This window comes from Curcuma longa, chromosome 20 (assembly GCF_044706935.1).
Source record: "Curcuma longa cultivar G26 ecotype Majalengka, Jawa Barat chromosome 20, ITB_CL_G26_1.1, whole genome shotgun sequence".
Lineage (NCBI taxonomy): Eukaryota > Viridiplantae > Streptophyta > Magnoliopsida > Zingiberales > Zingiberaceae > Curcuma > Curcuma longa.
This window is the reverse complement of record NC_133880.1, coordinates 8070940-8086679: the sequence shown is the minus strand read 5'-3', so window position 1 is coordinate 8086679 and position 15740 is coordinate 8070940. Positions and strand designations below refer to the sequence as shown.

The 15740-nt window shown below is 36.1% G+C and overlaps 1 protein-coding gene across 1 annotated transcript; it reads right to left on the bottom strand.

Moving 5' to 3' along the window:
- Positions 1 to 4034: 4034 nt before the first annotated feature.
- Positions 4035 to 7049, bottom strand: LOC141812913 (receptor-like serine/threonine-protein kinase SD1-8). The gene is made up of 7 exons (XM_074700863.1): positions 5756 to 7049; positions 5573 to 5692; positions 5359 to 5495; positions 5066 to 5276; positions 4664 to 4901; positions 4416 to 4566; positions 4035 to 4337 (listed from the first exon to the last, which is right to left on the bottom strand). The coding sequence occupies exons 1-7, from the start codon at positions 7047 to 7049 to the stop codon at positions 4035 to 4037; spliced, it is 2454 nt and encodes an 817-aa protein (XP_074556964.1).
- Between the last annotated feature and the right edge of the window lie 8691 nt (positions 7050 to 15740).

Here is a 15740-nt window from a genome sequence, read left to right as displayed (position 1 = left end):
TTTCTCCTCGAACTTATTCACAATTGGTCTTCCGGTGGTGCAACTCTTGGATGACTCAAACTTCATCGTTCAAGAGGCCGGCCGGTAGCTACTATCCCACCGTCGATCCCAATAGCTACTTGACATGGCAAAGGTTCGATTTTGTTGGCTGACACCCCTACAAAAATATAGATTATTAGTAATAAATTTGAACGATGAAATTTGCTATAAACTCTGATTTCGTTGTAAATTGATGATGAATTTAGTGACAAAAATAATTTAATTGCGGAATTAACAATGTAATAATTTTTATTGTGAAAATCATCGCTAAATTTTTGTTTATCGTAAAAGTCGTTGTAATAATTTGATGACGAAATTAAATGGTGACGAATATGAATTTGTCACTAAGAATCCTAATTTTAGGCCAGCCACCCACGATCTTTTCTTTCCCCCGATCTCTAATTTTTCGATCTCCTCCTCTTTCCCCGATCTGGTGATCCTGATCCCAGTTTCGACAACTGCGACGATGATGACATAACTCGGTAAGCTCTTCTCCCATATCTCTTTTCCCCTCGCCTCTTCTCCTCTCCCTGTCGGCGTCCAATTGGGTTGGCCGGCCACCGCTTAGGGCGGCCGACATGCCGTTTTGGCTGATCGACTTGCCACTGATGTTGACTGACTACTGAGGCAGCCTTGGCACTAGCTGACACAGGTCGACCAATTGGGTTGAGGGTGGGCCAACGGTGAGGTAGTGGGGGGTGAGGTTGGGGTCGAGGCTGGCTTGGGTGCGGGCCGGCGGTGAGGTAACAAGGATGCTAGCCGGCGCTGAGGTTGGGGCTAAGGCTGGCCGATCAGCCTAGTCGCTTGTTGAGGCCATTGGCCGGCCGATCGACGACCCGGGGAGGCTAGCTGGCCGCTGGTCGGGCATTGAGGCTAGCCAGCCGATGAGGCCGTTGAGGCTGCTGATCGACCGCTGAAGCCGTTGGCCGGACGTCCGCTAAGGCTAGCTGGCCGGTCGGTGAGGGTGGTTGGTCGGTCGATCGGGTGATTCCTAAGGCGATTTGGCAACGGGCACTTAGGTGAGCTGGGGGCGCTGTTGAAGTCATTCACATGTGGATGTTAAGGCGAGCCTTACAACCATTTCAACTCCACCTGAACTAGCAATCATTTAATATTTATCAATCAATATATATAATTACACATATAATTTACATATTTTATATTATTGACTTCGTAATGTTATTTGTGTAGGTCTCATTTTGACGTAAGCTTAAAGTATTTAGATACACTCAGTTTTGGTTCACCTGATTTACGTATAATTTTACTTATTGTTATAAAAGGAATATAAGCATGGATATCAAAAGATATACAGTTTCAACATAATACTACAGGAGCAAGGTCAACATACAATATGATAATTATGTATGTCATGTCATACAAATGCAACAGTCATATAACAACAAGTGCATAATCATATAACAATAAGTGCATCAGCTATAAATGCAGTAAACAACAACAAATGCATGTATGGTCACTGTTTGCACTCGCCATCCTTAGTCACCTAACTTGTGCCGTGAACTGGGGCGTCAAACAGGATAACTGCACACACTTCAACAACATAACACTACACGTGAGTGGGGAGCGGAGAAAATATTACCGTCTGCCGTCAACATCCCCAGACACCCACACTGTGCAGTGAACTGGGATGCACGGTAGGAATCACCTACTCCAACAACAGACCACTACACGCGAGGAGGAGGGACAGTCTTTATGAGAACTATCTAGCTAGTCCTGGTAGCACCCAACCTGTGCAGTGCTATAATGTTCTCACCCAACCTATGCAGTGAGAGTTATAACAACAACATACTACGATGCATAGTTCAACAGATAATTACTACAACATCAAGGTATGTGCAATATCAATCATGATAAGTCAACACAGATAAACAACACTTAAGGAAACTGTATTGAGAGCAACAAGATCATATTAAGGTCAACGGTAAGCATTAAGCAATGAGTCAAGGAACGATTGTAATAAGGATAGCAACAGGTAATTATGCACTACAAAAGAGAACCTGTGTTGACCAAGCATAGGAGTATGCACCTGGTGTGATGCATGTCAAAATCAGAACCTCTCCGTATAAGAGGATTTATAAATTAAGGTCCTGCAATTTATACAAAATGCAACACCCTCTTAATACAATATTATATTAAATTTTTACGTCAAAGTAAACTCCAACCAAATCTCACATCTCAACCGAATTTAACCTAACAAAGTCCAATTAACACAACTTAACTCGATTAACCAAATCAAATTAACACAACTCGATCGGATTAACCCAATCAGTCTAGTTAACTTAAATGAACTTATCATTTCTAATTAATCTAATTAAATTGATTAATCAATATTAACTAAATATTAATTCAATTAATACTTTAACTGACTCATTAATTATCTAATTAATGTTGTTTAACTATCAACAAACCTTAATCTAATAGATTAATCATAACAACCGATCAATCCAAATCTATTAACCCTAATGTTGGCTGGTTCTAATCACAACTAATCACATGAATTTAATTAAGTTCATCCCCGGGGCAATGGTGCTGCGGTAGGACATCCAGGTTGTTACTCAGGTACTTGTGATTCGATCCCCAGCTATGGCGTATTTGCAGAAATTTTCCTCCAAATGGGGAGCACAATCATAGGATGCTGGGCATCTGAGCTGGCCGCTGCGTGCACTTCCCGATTTACCCTGGTAGCCGGTGGGAAACTTTCGTGGGGCCGAGCAGGTCACCCTAGGGATAGTCAATGAGGCTAACTGGGATTTATCATTTTTTAAATTAAGCTCGTTCCACCCTATTCCAACAGCAAGCAACCCTATCCTAAACTAATCCTAACAGACCCCAAAAGTCCCAACCGAAAACAACTTAATCAGCTTATCTTGTTTGCTCAATGGTGAAGGAGGCGATGGCCCCTGGTTCTCAAGCGGACGGCTTGGGGGAGAAGAGAGGCGGCACTGGTCGATGGGGACTGTGGCGGCGGGGCGGCGGGCTGAGATCGCGGGGGTTCGAATCCGCGATGGCAAGGCTGCGGGCGTCGACTGTGCGGGGAGCGCACGAGCGACTCTGCTTCAAGGAGAATCGATGACTGCGGATCACAGTAAAGGGGCGATCGCGTGGCGGTGTGGCGGCAGGGCAGCGGTGGTGGCGTCGGGCGGCGTCTCCACACGGCGGGCAGCGACATTGGGCAAGGGAGGATCACGAGATGTGGGAGGAGCAGGGGACGATGAACGGGGGCATAGAGGGCGATCGCGCAGCGGTGCGTGCGGCAGGGCAGAGGAGGGGGGGATCGTGCGGCGGTGCGGCAGGGAGAAGAAGTCACAGCCGTTGCGGGTCGCGCAGGGAGAAAAAGAAAAAAATGAATTAGTTTTAACGAGGGTAGAGGAGGGGATCTTGATTTGTTTAGTTTACTAGCCAAACGAACTTTGATTTGATCCAAACCAGTTTTGTTTGTTTCGTTTTCCCAAGATAAAATTTCTTATATATTCCGTTTTGCCAAAACTTTCTTTCATCATGAACCAAATCAAGTTGATACAATTTAGATTCAAAACCGATCCACTAATAAAAATAAAATAAATAATTTAATTTCTGAGATACCGTTCTTCCCAAAGACATAGGACCTTAATATTTGAGCTTGAGGCACATTCAAGGTAATGCTACTTTGTTATCAATTTATTACATTGGCATCCTACAATCCATGAATGTGCATTCAGATATTTGCTTCCAAAGCATTACAAATATGAAATATAGTCGAGATGAATCTAAGTGGGGCTAAGCTCCATTTTCTCTTTTGAAAATAGAAAATGGATGGACAAGCTTATGATTACCTTCATAGCCAAATTCAGAAACAAAACTTGTAGTTAGCAAAAAGCAAGTCTCAATTTGCCCACACTCTTTCAATAATCAATTAACAAACATGAAAGGTTACTTTACAAAAATACCAACATAACTATTACATTTGGTTTCACAATGCTTGTATATTTTTTTACTAACTATCGAGCCTCCAAGATTGTGATCGATGCTTGGTTTGAACATGTGTATTGCATGATACTTGTTGAATTGCCTTCGCATAGGTCTCTTGAAACAAAACCAGGTTGCCTTGGTTCAGGTATCAATGTTTTATCACTTCCTAACATTAACAATATTGATGTTATGTTTGGTCTATCATCACACCTTTCTTGAACACATAAGAGGCCAATATTTATGCATCTCATGACTTCTTCCATAGAAAATGAAAGGCCAATTGTTTCATCTATTGATTCAGAGGCTTTATCATTTCTCCATAATCTCCATATCTGTAATTAATTGATACAATTAAGATCATATCAACAATATGAATAATAAAAATTTTATTTTATTTTTATGATACTCACATAATCTAATAAATTTAGGTGTTGGTCAGAAGTAGAAAACTCTGTATTCTTTTTGCCACTTATGATTTCAAGTATCAATACTCCAAAACTAAAAATATCAGATTTGATAGAGAACTTTCCATTTTTAATGTATTCGGGAGACATATATCCACTGCAATCAAAAAACAAACAAAGATGATAAGCATCAAAATTAGTTGGATCACTTATGCAATGGTAATGAAATAGTGATTAAAGATATAGGTACGTACTATGTTCCAACAACATTCTTTGTTTTTGCTATTGTTTCATCACCATTAAATATCCTTGCCATGCCAAAATCTGATATTTTAGGATTCATATCTTTATCAAGAAGAATGTTACTTGCCTTTAGATCTCTATGAATGATTATAAATCTAGAATCATGATGAAGATAGAGAAGACCCCGAGCAATTCCAATAATAATATTGTAACGCAACTTCCAATCTAATTGTCCACTTTTAGCTTTATCTGAAAAAGTAAATGTGTCAATTTTAACAATTTTAGTAAAACAGTTCTTATATAAAAATTATGTATTGCACTTTATTGGTATGAGAGTAATTTGCATTCTAAATTTGGCATCATGGCTTGCAAGCTTACCAAGCTTAAATTAAAGTAGTAGGTCGTTTACTTACCAAATAAAAGCTTATCCAAGCTTCCATTGGACAAGTATTCATAGATCAACATTCTTTCTCCTGCTTCAACGCAGCAACCAAGAAGTCGAACGAGATTTCGATGTTGCAGCTTGGCAATCAATCGCACCTCATTCTTGAACTCGTTCACACCCTGCGTTGACGTTTTGGATAGTCTCTTAACAGCTACCTCTTGTCCCTCGGTCAATCTTCCCTGTAATTAATTGGCTTTTACTTGTAGCTGCAAAACGACTTAGCTAGTCTTCTTGATATCCATCAAACTTATAGTGGCATACCTTATAAACTGGACCGAATCCACCCTCTCCGATCTTGCTGTCAGCGGAGAAGTTGACGGTGGAATTCACAATTGTACCTAAATCAAATAAGGGCAGGTCCAAGTCTTTTTCTTCAGTTTCTTCACCAACGAAGCTCTCTGCAAAGAAAGTGACAGGATTACTCAAACAATTACAAAGTCAAATATTGGATTAATTAAGCGCCATTAGATGGTACTTTTAGTCTTCCATCTCCAAATGCAGAAGGCAGCACCAGCCAGCAGAAACGATGCCGCCAAAGTAACGGCTACGATCACCGCTACACGCCTCTGATTAGACGGCCTTGATTCCGCGTACGCTACACAATAAACACAGGGTCAACATTAATTACAAACTATATATAATTAATTGATTTAATTACCTGCAATTAGATCAGCAGCTGCGAGCCTTACGTAGAGATCCTGCCCCGTCCCCCCGAAGAAAAATCTAATATCTGTGAGGTCGGAGGTCCAGAGAATGCACCCGCTCCCGTTGACTTGGGCGCTGGCGTAGGCTGTGCAGTTGCAGTCGTTCAAGCACAAACTGCTGCACTCTGCCGGCGTCAAACTCGTGCGCATCACCGCACTTGACGATTCCGGCAGCTTCAGGCTGTCCTGATTAAAGAACCCATCGGTCCTGTTACGGCAGTCCAAGTGCGTGCTCCTCACGCAGCCTCCGGACCAATCCCTGATGAGGTTCCAGTTGGTGGGATTCTTGGGCCGGAACCCCGTCAGGCACTTGCACATTGGCGACCCGTTGGGGATGCAGATCGCGTTGATGCTGCACGCCGATACGGAATCGCAGGGATCCTGGGGAGTGTATCCCCGGACGCTCCACTGCTGGTTGTCCTCCACCCAGATCAGAAGCTGGACCACGCCGGAGGAGATCAAGGTTATTCTTGCGGGCAAGGAGTTGTCGCGGATGGTATAGGTGTAGATGAACTGTTGGGGCGCCACCTTGTAGTGGTACTGCACTAGGTTCTCAGTCTCCATCTCCGGCGCGCCGCTGAGGTAGCGGCCGTTCCACTGGCCTGATCGCCACAGCGGCCGCGTCCCGTGCCACAAGAACTCCTCTGGCACTCCGTCCATGTTAATGTTCAGCACGTAGTCTCCCGGCGTTGGATCGCTGAGGCTCGTCCACGCCGTGAGGTTGAGATTGAGTCCGCTGGTCATGTTCCGGCCAAATCTCATCCCCGGGAGGATCGTGTCCGTCGGGTGGTCGTAGCTCTGCCACGCCACATAGCCGTTCGGCTCGGCCTCCTCCCTGACGACGAAATTACCGTTGTCGAGGAGCTGTGCCACGGGGTTCCTCACTGGGGTGGAACCGTCGCTGGAGGACCAGAAGACCGTCGTCGAGTTGTCGCTGGTGAGGAGGAGCGTTCCGTTGGTGGTTAGAGAGAGGCGTCCGGAGAGATCAGGTAGAGGGCTCCGGCGGTTGGCGACCCAAACGACGGTTCGAGGTGAGATGTTGTAGAACCATATGCCGACGTAGCGGTAGGAAGAGTCGTTGGGGGTGAAGAAGCCCAACTCGAATCTGTTGCCAGCGTCGAGCAGCGTGGTTCCATCGGCGTCGAGGAGAGGTTGTTGAGGGGTTAATGTGTCGTCTGCCAAGGAAACGGAGTTTACAAGAACAGCTGCAAAAATTACGAGGAAGAAGAACGGAATCTCTCTCATCATGATCTATTGAATACCAAGTCAATGCCTGAATCAGCAAGGCAAGCCAAGAACAGGTGTCTGCAGTTTCTTCGAAATTGAGCCTTAAACTTTCCGCAGCAGTGAATTGGTGTCAAATAATGTTGACACGTAGGGCATACGGAGTCAACAGACGCAAAACCGACCTTGGATCAGACCGGTCTGTAATTGAGTCAACAGACTGATTATCTATTGACTAAGGTTCCAATCTAATTTTAACCATGAACCAACCGTTTGTATCACCAGTTCAATTTTTATTTTTTTTTATTTTTTATTATTATTGGTGGTTCATATCATTTAAAAATATATTTTTTAGTTTTTTTGAATGATTAAGATTATTTTGATCATTTTTTTATCAATACTACAATTAATTTGTAGTTATTCTCTAAATTTTATAAATAAGTTGCTTATTTTAATATTTGTACATCAATTTTTCTACTTTGAATTCTGAAATTTTGATTATTTTTAATTTCAATTCTAAAGGAAGTTCATCTCATACTCAATTTTGAGTAAGAAAATAATCATTCTAAATGTGGATCTTGAAGATATTCAATTTATCGATGATGAATTAAAGTAATTTTCGATAGTCAAGACGCAAGATAGTATTAAAACTTCTAATATTTCAAGACGCAAGAAAGTATTAAAACTTTTAATATTTATCTATTTTTATTAAATACTTTTTAAAAAATTATTATTTCATTCTAGAGAAATATATGTAAAATATAAGTATTGTAAAATCTTCTATAAATTTCAATCGGATGACAGTTATTTGTCGTTGAAGTGACATGTTGAATTGAAGCACTCGATTGAATTCTAAGTCAAATATTCTCAAACAAAATTATTTAGATTTTCTAGCAAAGGTATCTTTTCAAATTTATTTAAATATTTTGATATTAAATTAAAAGGATCATTAGCTAGATTTATTTTTATAGGATATTTTTCTTTTAATTTTGGATCCAAATATATATTTAAAGATTTTTATCAAGAATCACTTAATTCATCTATAAATGTGTTCTTTGAACTACATAAAAAATTAATAAGATGGGAAACAAAGATTTAATTTTAAAAATTAATAAATTAAATAATAAAATATTTTTATATTTTAATAGTTGAATTGATTATTGACAAACTCATTCATATATAAGTGTAACTTGTCATTAGATTAACAACTCTTGAATAATTCAAAAATATTTATTAGGATATCGATACTTTGATAAAATACACATTACTTACAAAATATTTCAATTATTATACTTAATTTTAGAAAAATATAGATTAACTTCTAAAATATTTTCAATATCATTTGATAATGATAGTTCTAATACTACATGTATTGACAAATTTAAATGTGTATGTCAACCTACTATTGATAGTTTATTTTTTTCATACTCAATATATAGGTAGATTTTTAAAATTAATTGAATGAGATTTTAAAAGATTTAATGTGATGCACCAATATATTGGAATTCAATATATAAATTATTTACAAGATTCATTTCAATATAAAAAATTAGTATATTTATTTTTTACATATTAATAATATTAATATTTATTTATTTTTACACCAATGAAGTATATGTAATAGTATTTGTGAAATTTTAAAAGTATTTACTGATACAACTGAACAACTATATGATATTTATTATCCTATTTTTTATTTAGTTATAATGAATTTTTATAACATAACCTTAATTTTAAATGACTATAAATGAATTTTATCTCATGTTAGCAATGAAGGCAAAATGGAAAATTTTTTTATCATATTTCTAATATTTATTTAGTTATATTTATTTTAAATCATAGACTTAAATTATTTGGTTTACATGAAATATTAGTTATATATTATTGTATAAAATATTAAAAATAATTTATGTGATATTTATAAAGATTATAATTTAAAATATGAATCAGAGATAATGTGTCTGAAAATAAAATATTAGTAGCAGTAATAATTTAAAATTCAAAAAAACATATAACTATTAAGAGAATGAACAAAACATCCATTAGAATCTTTAAATTTCGGATAAGAATTTAAAAATTATTTTATGACTTCTTTTGATTTTAATGAAGTAGATAGTTAGACAGATTTTAATATTCTATGATGGTGGTCACAAAAAATTTAAAGTTTTCTCATCCTCTCTATCATAGCAAAGGAAATTATAGTTTATCTAATGTCAATTATTGCTGTAAAATAAATATTTAGTTTTAAAAATAATATATTAGATGAAAAATGATCTACTTTATCTTCTAACTCCTTAAAAGCACGAGCATTACTTGAAGAAGAGTTTATAAAGAATGCAACTTTCATATGGTGAAGTAGAAGAATTTGATATTTGATATTGGGAACTGACACTAAGGCAATGAGAAATAAATATCAATAAACATCACTTCCAAAGATAAGAAGGGTAAAAAAAATTTAAAAAGTAAGTTAACTAAGTGGGTATTGGTTATCTGAGGATATATAGATAATTTAAATAAGTGTAAACCTTTTATATTTTTAATTTATTTATAAATATTTTTAAAATAATAATAATCTTCAATAATCATGAATAGATAATTTCGAACTGTGATGAGATTTAAGAGAATGAGCCCTACTATGAATTGATATAGTTGATAGAGGTTGAATATTCAAATCGAGAAATAATTTTGTGTAATTTAAAAAGAATATTTTCATCTTAAATTTTTGATTTGATGGAACATCTTTTAGTTCACTTGCCTTATGAAACTAAAGTTGGAGGTCTTGTCCATTTTTTATGGATGTATCCATTTAAAAGGTAAAATCATATTACTTATGTAGGATCTTGTAACGCGCTAGAGGGGGGATGAATAGTGCGTTGTCGCTTTTTCGATCATTCGTTCTATCAGAAAACTTTCAGCGGATATTAGAAACAAAACATAGGGACACACGGATTTTACTTGGTTCCTAATCCTCCAGGGTTAGTACGTCCAAGGCCTATGTACGGGAGGCGCTGGTCCACTAATGGTCTCCTTTCTGAATGTTGTTCAGAGGTAGAGAAACTCGTTTTACAGTCCGTATAATGAATAACAAATAAGAACAAAACTTAAGACTAGTAAGAAATTAAACCAAACTCTTGGACACTGATCTGGAAGTCCTAAGTGCCGCACACTCCTCCTGGATCTTCCCCGGTTGTAAGATTCTGACCTCGTTCGAGTTCAAAAATGCCACTAGTTGGAGAGGAGAATTTGTATTTCGATGATCTGGTTGTGCACGTTCCTCTTTCTTTTATAGCACCTTCAAGTCGATTGGAACCTATCTCAGGTCGATCCCACATAGACCGCAATCCTCTTTCCCTGTGGATGACTTGGCCTTCAGGTCGACTGGAATCATCATTCTGGTCGACTCCAAGCTGATGTGGAGGATGTCGATAACTTTCGGCTTCCGCTGCACCTATCTGATGCTCAGGTCGACTGGAATCAATATTCAGTCGACTGGAACTCAGGTCGACTGGAATCACTTGATTCAGGTTTGACCTGAGTTGACCCCGAGCTTGGTTCAGCTGTCTTTGTTTGCTTCACTTCTGCTTTCTCCATCTTGCTTCCAGCTCCTGGTTCCTGTAAGACAAGCATATAAACAAACAAACAACCTAAACCTTACCTTGTGGGTCTAACTTTGGATTTCTACTGAAATTCTGGATTAGTCTGATGCTTACTGTTCCATTTCGGGAACGTGCCCTTACCCACTCCATTCGGGAGAAGTTTTGCCAGACTTGTTGGACTTTTCGCTTAGCTATGGTCCTCGACCCCCAGAACTTTGTTGCTGTGACTCGGTCCTCTAGACCGCCCAGACTTCACCAACCCTCTGGTCTTCCTGACCGTACTCGATTAGATTTTGGTCATGCTTCCCAGTCCTCCAACATTGCATGGACTTGCACCTGGTGCACTCTACCTGCTAAGACTTCTGCCTGATCCTCCAAACCAGGACTTCCCTTTGTCTAGCCTACAACTAGGACTTTTTCCTACCCAATCTTCCAGATCAGGACTTCCACTACCTAGTCTAACCGACTAGGACTTCTCTCGCTAGTCATTTGGTCAAACTGACCTGACTAGACTTCTCACTCACATCCAAACATCAGATCCTGTTTAGATCAACCCTTGGTCAAACTGACCAAACCTAGGTGTATTGTCAAACATCGAAACTTTAGACAAGATCTAGTACTTCTTGCACCAACATGCAACTTATATACTTCGTTATTTCATATATATTAATATCTAATATACTATTTTATTACAATCAGATTCCTACATCATTTGAATAAAAAAGTGAAAAATAAGGCACATATTGAAGTCTCTATTGTTAATGCATACATTATGGAGGAAGTAACAACTTTTGCATCATATTATTTTGAGCCTCACATCCAGAGCAAAAGACAAAGAGCGGGAAGAAATGATGAGGACCCTATTGATCCTAATTTGATCTCATTTTTAATTTTTAATTACCTTGGTCGACCAAGTGAACCATGTAAAGAGAGATATTTAATTGGTCAAGAATGACGGGCATTCCACATATATATTTTACTGAATTGTCCAGAAGTAACATCATATTTCAAATGAGTATATATTTTCTATTTTTTTCTTTGGTTATAAATAAATTGGGTTATAATTAATTTTTTTATAGGATTTTTTAGAATTTAAATTCTGAAATGTCAACACAAAAGTTTAATAGCTTCTACGATGAAAAATTTGCACCATAGTTCAAATCATATGTGAGTAGAAAATTTAAATTTGGTTTACACATATTTTAACTTTTAATTAATTTTAGAATTTGATTTTAGATTCATGATAATCAAGCTTACGTTGAGCAAGAATTATTATTCTATCTTTCATGGGGTCCAAAAATAATGGTACAGATTTGACCAACATATTTTATAAACGGATATAATTTTCATATTCATGAATATGGAATGGGGAAGGCTATAATGAATAGCGGAGGTTTATGTTCAATCATCCAATGATGGAGTTGCAAACAATGATTTTTATGGGTTATTAGATGAAATTATAGAGGTGGAATATCCTAGTCCAGAAATACAAGTTATTTTATTTATGTGTCACTGGTTTGACCCTGTTAGAGGGATGAAGGTGCATCCACGATATAATTTGATTGAAATCAATCATAAGAGATTGTATAAGAGATATGAACTATTTGTGTTGGTACATTAAGCGATTCAAGTATTTTATGCTTCATATCCTAGTTTGAAACGTGACAAAAATGATTGGTGGGTTGTTTGTAAAATAAAAGTATAGAAAAAAAATTGAAGAACATTGGCAAGATATTGTATATCAACAAGACGAAGTTGTAAACACATTTCAGACCAAGGAATATCATATTCCTACATTACGAGATCCTAGCAGGGTAGTGATACATGTGGATACAAGTGAAATTCATGAAAATGACGATAACAACGATGAAGATGAAGATGAAGATGAAGACAAAGACGACGACGACGACCATGATCACGACCATGCCCATGACGATGATGACGATGATGATTTTGATTTTTCATGATGGATAAGTTAGGTTAAAATAAAAAAATATTAATAATTTATTTTAATATATGGATATTGGAGTGTAGGTGTATATTTCATTTTAATCTATAAATTTAGTTTTAATCTTCAAAATATGAAAATTTCAGTTTAATAGATAGATTTATAAAATTCTTAGTTTATTTTGTTGGTTATATATTTATTGTCTTAAAGTCATATATTTTAACTGCACTATCTTTTTTTCTATAGATCATTAGAGGTGACTTATTGGTGTGTTGATTGACATATTCTTTCAAAAGATAGAGCATAATGGTAAGTTTTTTCATATTCCCTCATTATGCAAATAATTTTATTTATTTTATCATAATATTTTTTTTTGACAGTTTCGACGTGGTTGACGCAACACCAGTCATGGCCAGTCTGCACCTATGACCCCCACTCCTTCAGGTGCAGGACCATCTCATATACATGACTCGCCTTGGACCTTCCCATTCTCCAGTACCCATAGAAGGTCCTTCAACTAGACAATCAGCTGTAGAGATGACCGATAGTCAAGAGTTTATATCCCCTCTCGGTGATTCGTAAGTATTTTAAAATAATTAATATTGTCAATTTTTATAATTATTTAACATCATTTATTTCATATTGTATTATAGTTTTGTCGATTCTGTACGTGTTATTCACGGTATTAATCAAATTGTGAATAACCATTAGTGAGGAAATTTAATGACATATACAAGCACTCTGATCCCACCAAAGAGTTGTGGTGGAATGAATTTAAGGTAAATTATCCACTTTATTTGTTTATATGAAATTACTATTGAATATATAATAAATTATTTATTTCTTCTTTCAGTGGGTGTTCACTTGGGACCCTAACAAAGAATTGGAAATTAGAAGAATTTTTTAAAAAAATATGGTGATCATATCTGCCATGTGCTTAATCATGCAAAGATAAAGGGGAAAAAAGCCACCATGCATTACCGAGGAGAATTGGATCAGGATCTGTAATTTTTGAAAAACTGAAGAGAGCAGAAAGAGGAGTCACCAGAATAAGCTTAATCAAGCTTATAATTCTGGAGACTTATCTGCAACATATGCAGGCGGCTCAATCAATATCGATGAGCATACGCGTAGATTGATAATTTTTTCAACCACTTCAATTTTAATTTATTTTAAATTATTTTATTATTTCTAAACTATGATTTTTTAGGCTAAGGAAATGGGGCGAGAGTCCATTTTTTATAGATACTTTTACTCACATATTTCAAAAGAAAGACACAAGATTTAGAGCGGGGACAGAGCTAAAGCAATTAAAGTTTAGATGTGTATCTAAATATCTTTATATGTGTTTCTCAAATATTACAACATATTAATTTTTCTTATGATAATACAGGAAAAATATGATGAGCTTCGAGCTAGCACAGTGAAATTCAAGTGCTAGTGATGAAAATGATGGATCTGAGCCCTCTGTTGGAAATGATCTGAGTTTATGGCTGGAGGCCAATGGGGGATCCAAAGGTGGTGGAAGAATATTGGGTATGAATTCTTTGAGCAGAACCCATAGAGTTACTGGTACATCTTTTACCACCTCTACAGCCGTAACAACACAGATCCATAATTTGACTGAAGAGGTTAGCCATTTGAAAGATTTATTAATGCAAAGAGATCAAGAAATCAGGCAAAGAGATCAGGAAATTAGCAAATTGCATCGACAACAAAACCTGATCATACAACATCTTCAGTTAAATTCTGCTCCTCGTGATGATGACGACGACGACATGGTGGTGGTTTTTCATAAGTTTTTTTTGTGTATGAAATTTTTTTTTAAATCAGTATTATTAACATTTATCATTTTATTAAATTATAAGTTATTCATTTATATATTTTTTATTAATACTGTTAATTTCTTTTTTAATAGGATTGGTGAGTCCATATCAAAAGAGGTAAGTCTTTACATATTTAGTTTATAGGTTTTATTTTTTTTTAAGAATGATACTTTTTCTTTCTTTATTTTCTTATGCAGGATGAGAAGAGATATGGAAGGAGAAGGAAATAGATTCTCTAGAGGAAAAAGACCACAACGATGATTTTGTTGTATTTTCTCTCGTCTTTAGACTTTTTTATATTATTTTTGTCATTTGGATATGGATTTATATTATGACTTGATGTGGTGAATTGGATTTTGTTGATATTGATTTTGTATCATGTTGTTGTTACATATTTGTTTTATAACTTAATGTGGTGGAATGAATGTTGTATGAATATGTTTTTGTATATATAGTAAAATAGATTGTGTTATGATATGGTTTTTCGATTTGTATTGAGATTTGTATGTGGTTGAATGAATGTGGTGGAATGATTAGTTGTTTGGTATGTTTGTATAAACAAGTTATATGTATAATTTGAATCGATCCGATCGGATCGTTAATTTGTATATATGGGATAATGCACAAATGAGTAGGGTAGGAAACAAAAAAAAAATTTTGTGACGAATTTTATGACGAATCCATTTTCATCGCAAATCTATCGTAACTTACAACGAAAATCATGTTTCGTCACCAAATTCGTTGTCAAATGGCGATGAAAAGAAATTCGTCGCCAATGAACAACGAAACGTGATTTTCGTCGCTAAATATTGCGACGAAATTTTTAATTTTCATCGCAAAAATTGATGACGACTTTATATCAACGAGAAAAATTTGTCGCAAATTTCATCGAAGAAATTTTTACGACGAATTATTTTTTTTGAATTAGTAGCAAAATTCATCCCTAAAAATTCATTTTTTGTAGTGTATTTGCAACAACTAATTTAGTGATGAATTTTATAAATAAATGCATCGTAAAAATATTTGTGACGATCTTTGCGACGAAAAAATTATCATCGTGAATAAGTCATCATCAAGTTTTACAACGAAATAATAAAAATTCATCATAAATTTTGTAATAAATTATTTTTTTCATCACAAATCTTTTGTATAAGATGTGAATATTAATTTTGTATAAGATGTGAATATTAATTTTTCTAATTTTTATTTTCATATTATATAGACTTGGATTCTCTCTATTGAACATAGAATTATAATAGACTACACTAAATTATTTTTATGTTTTCTTATGGACTTATTTTGATCCACCAAAGAATATAAAGAATTCACCATTTTGACATTGATA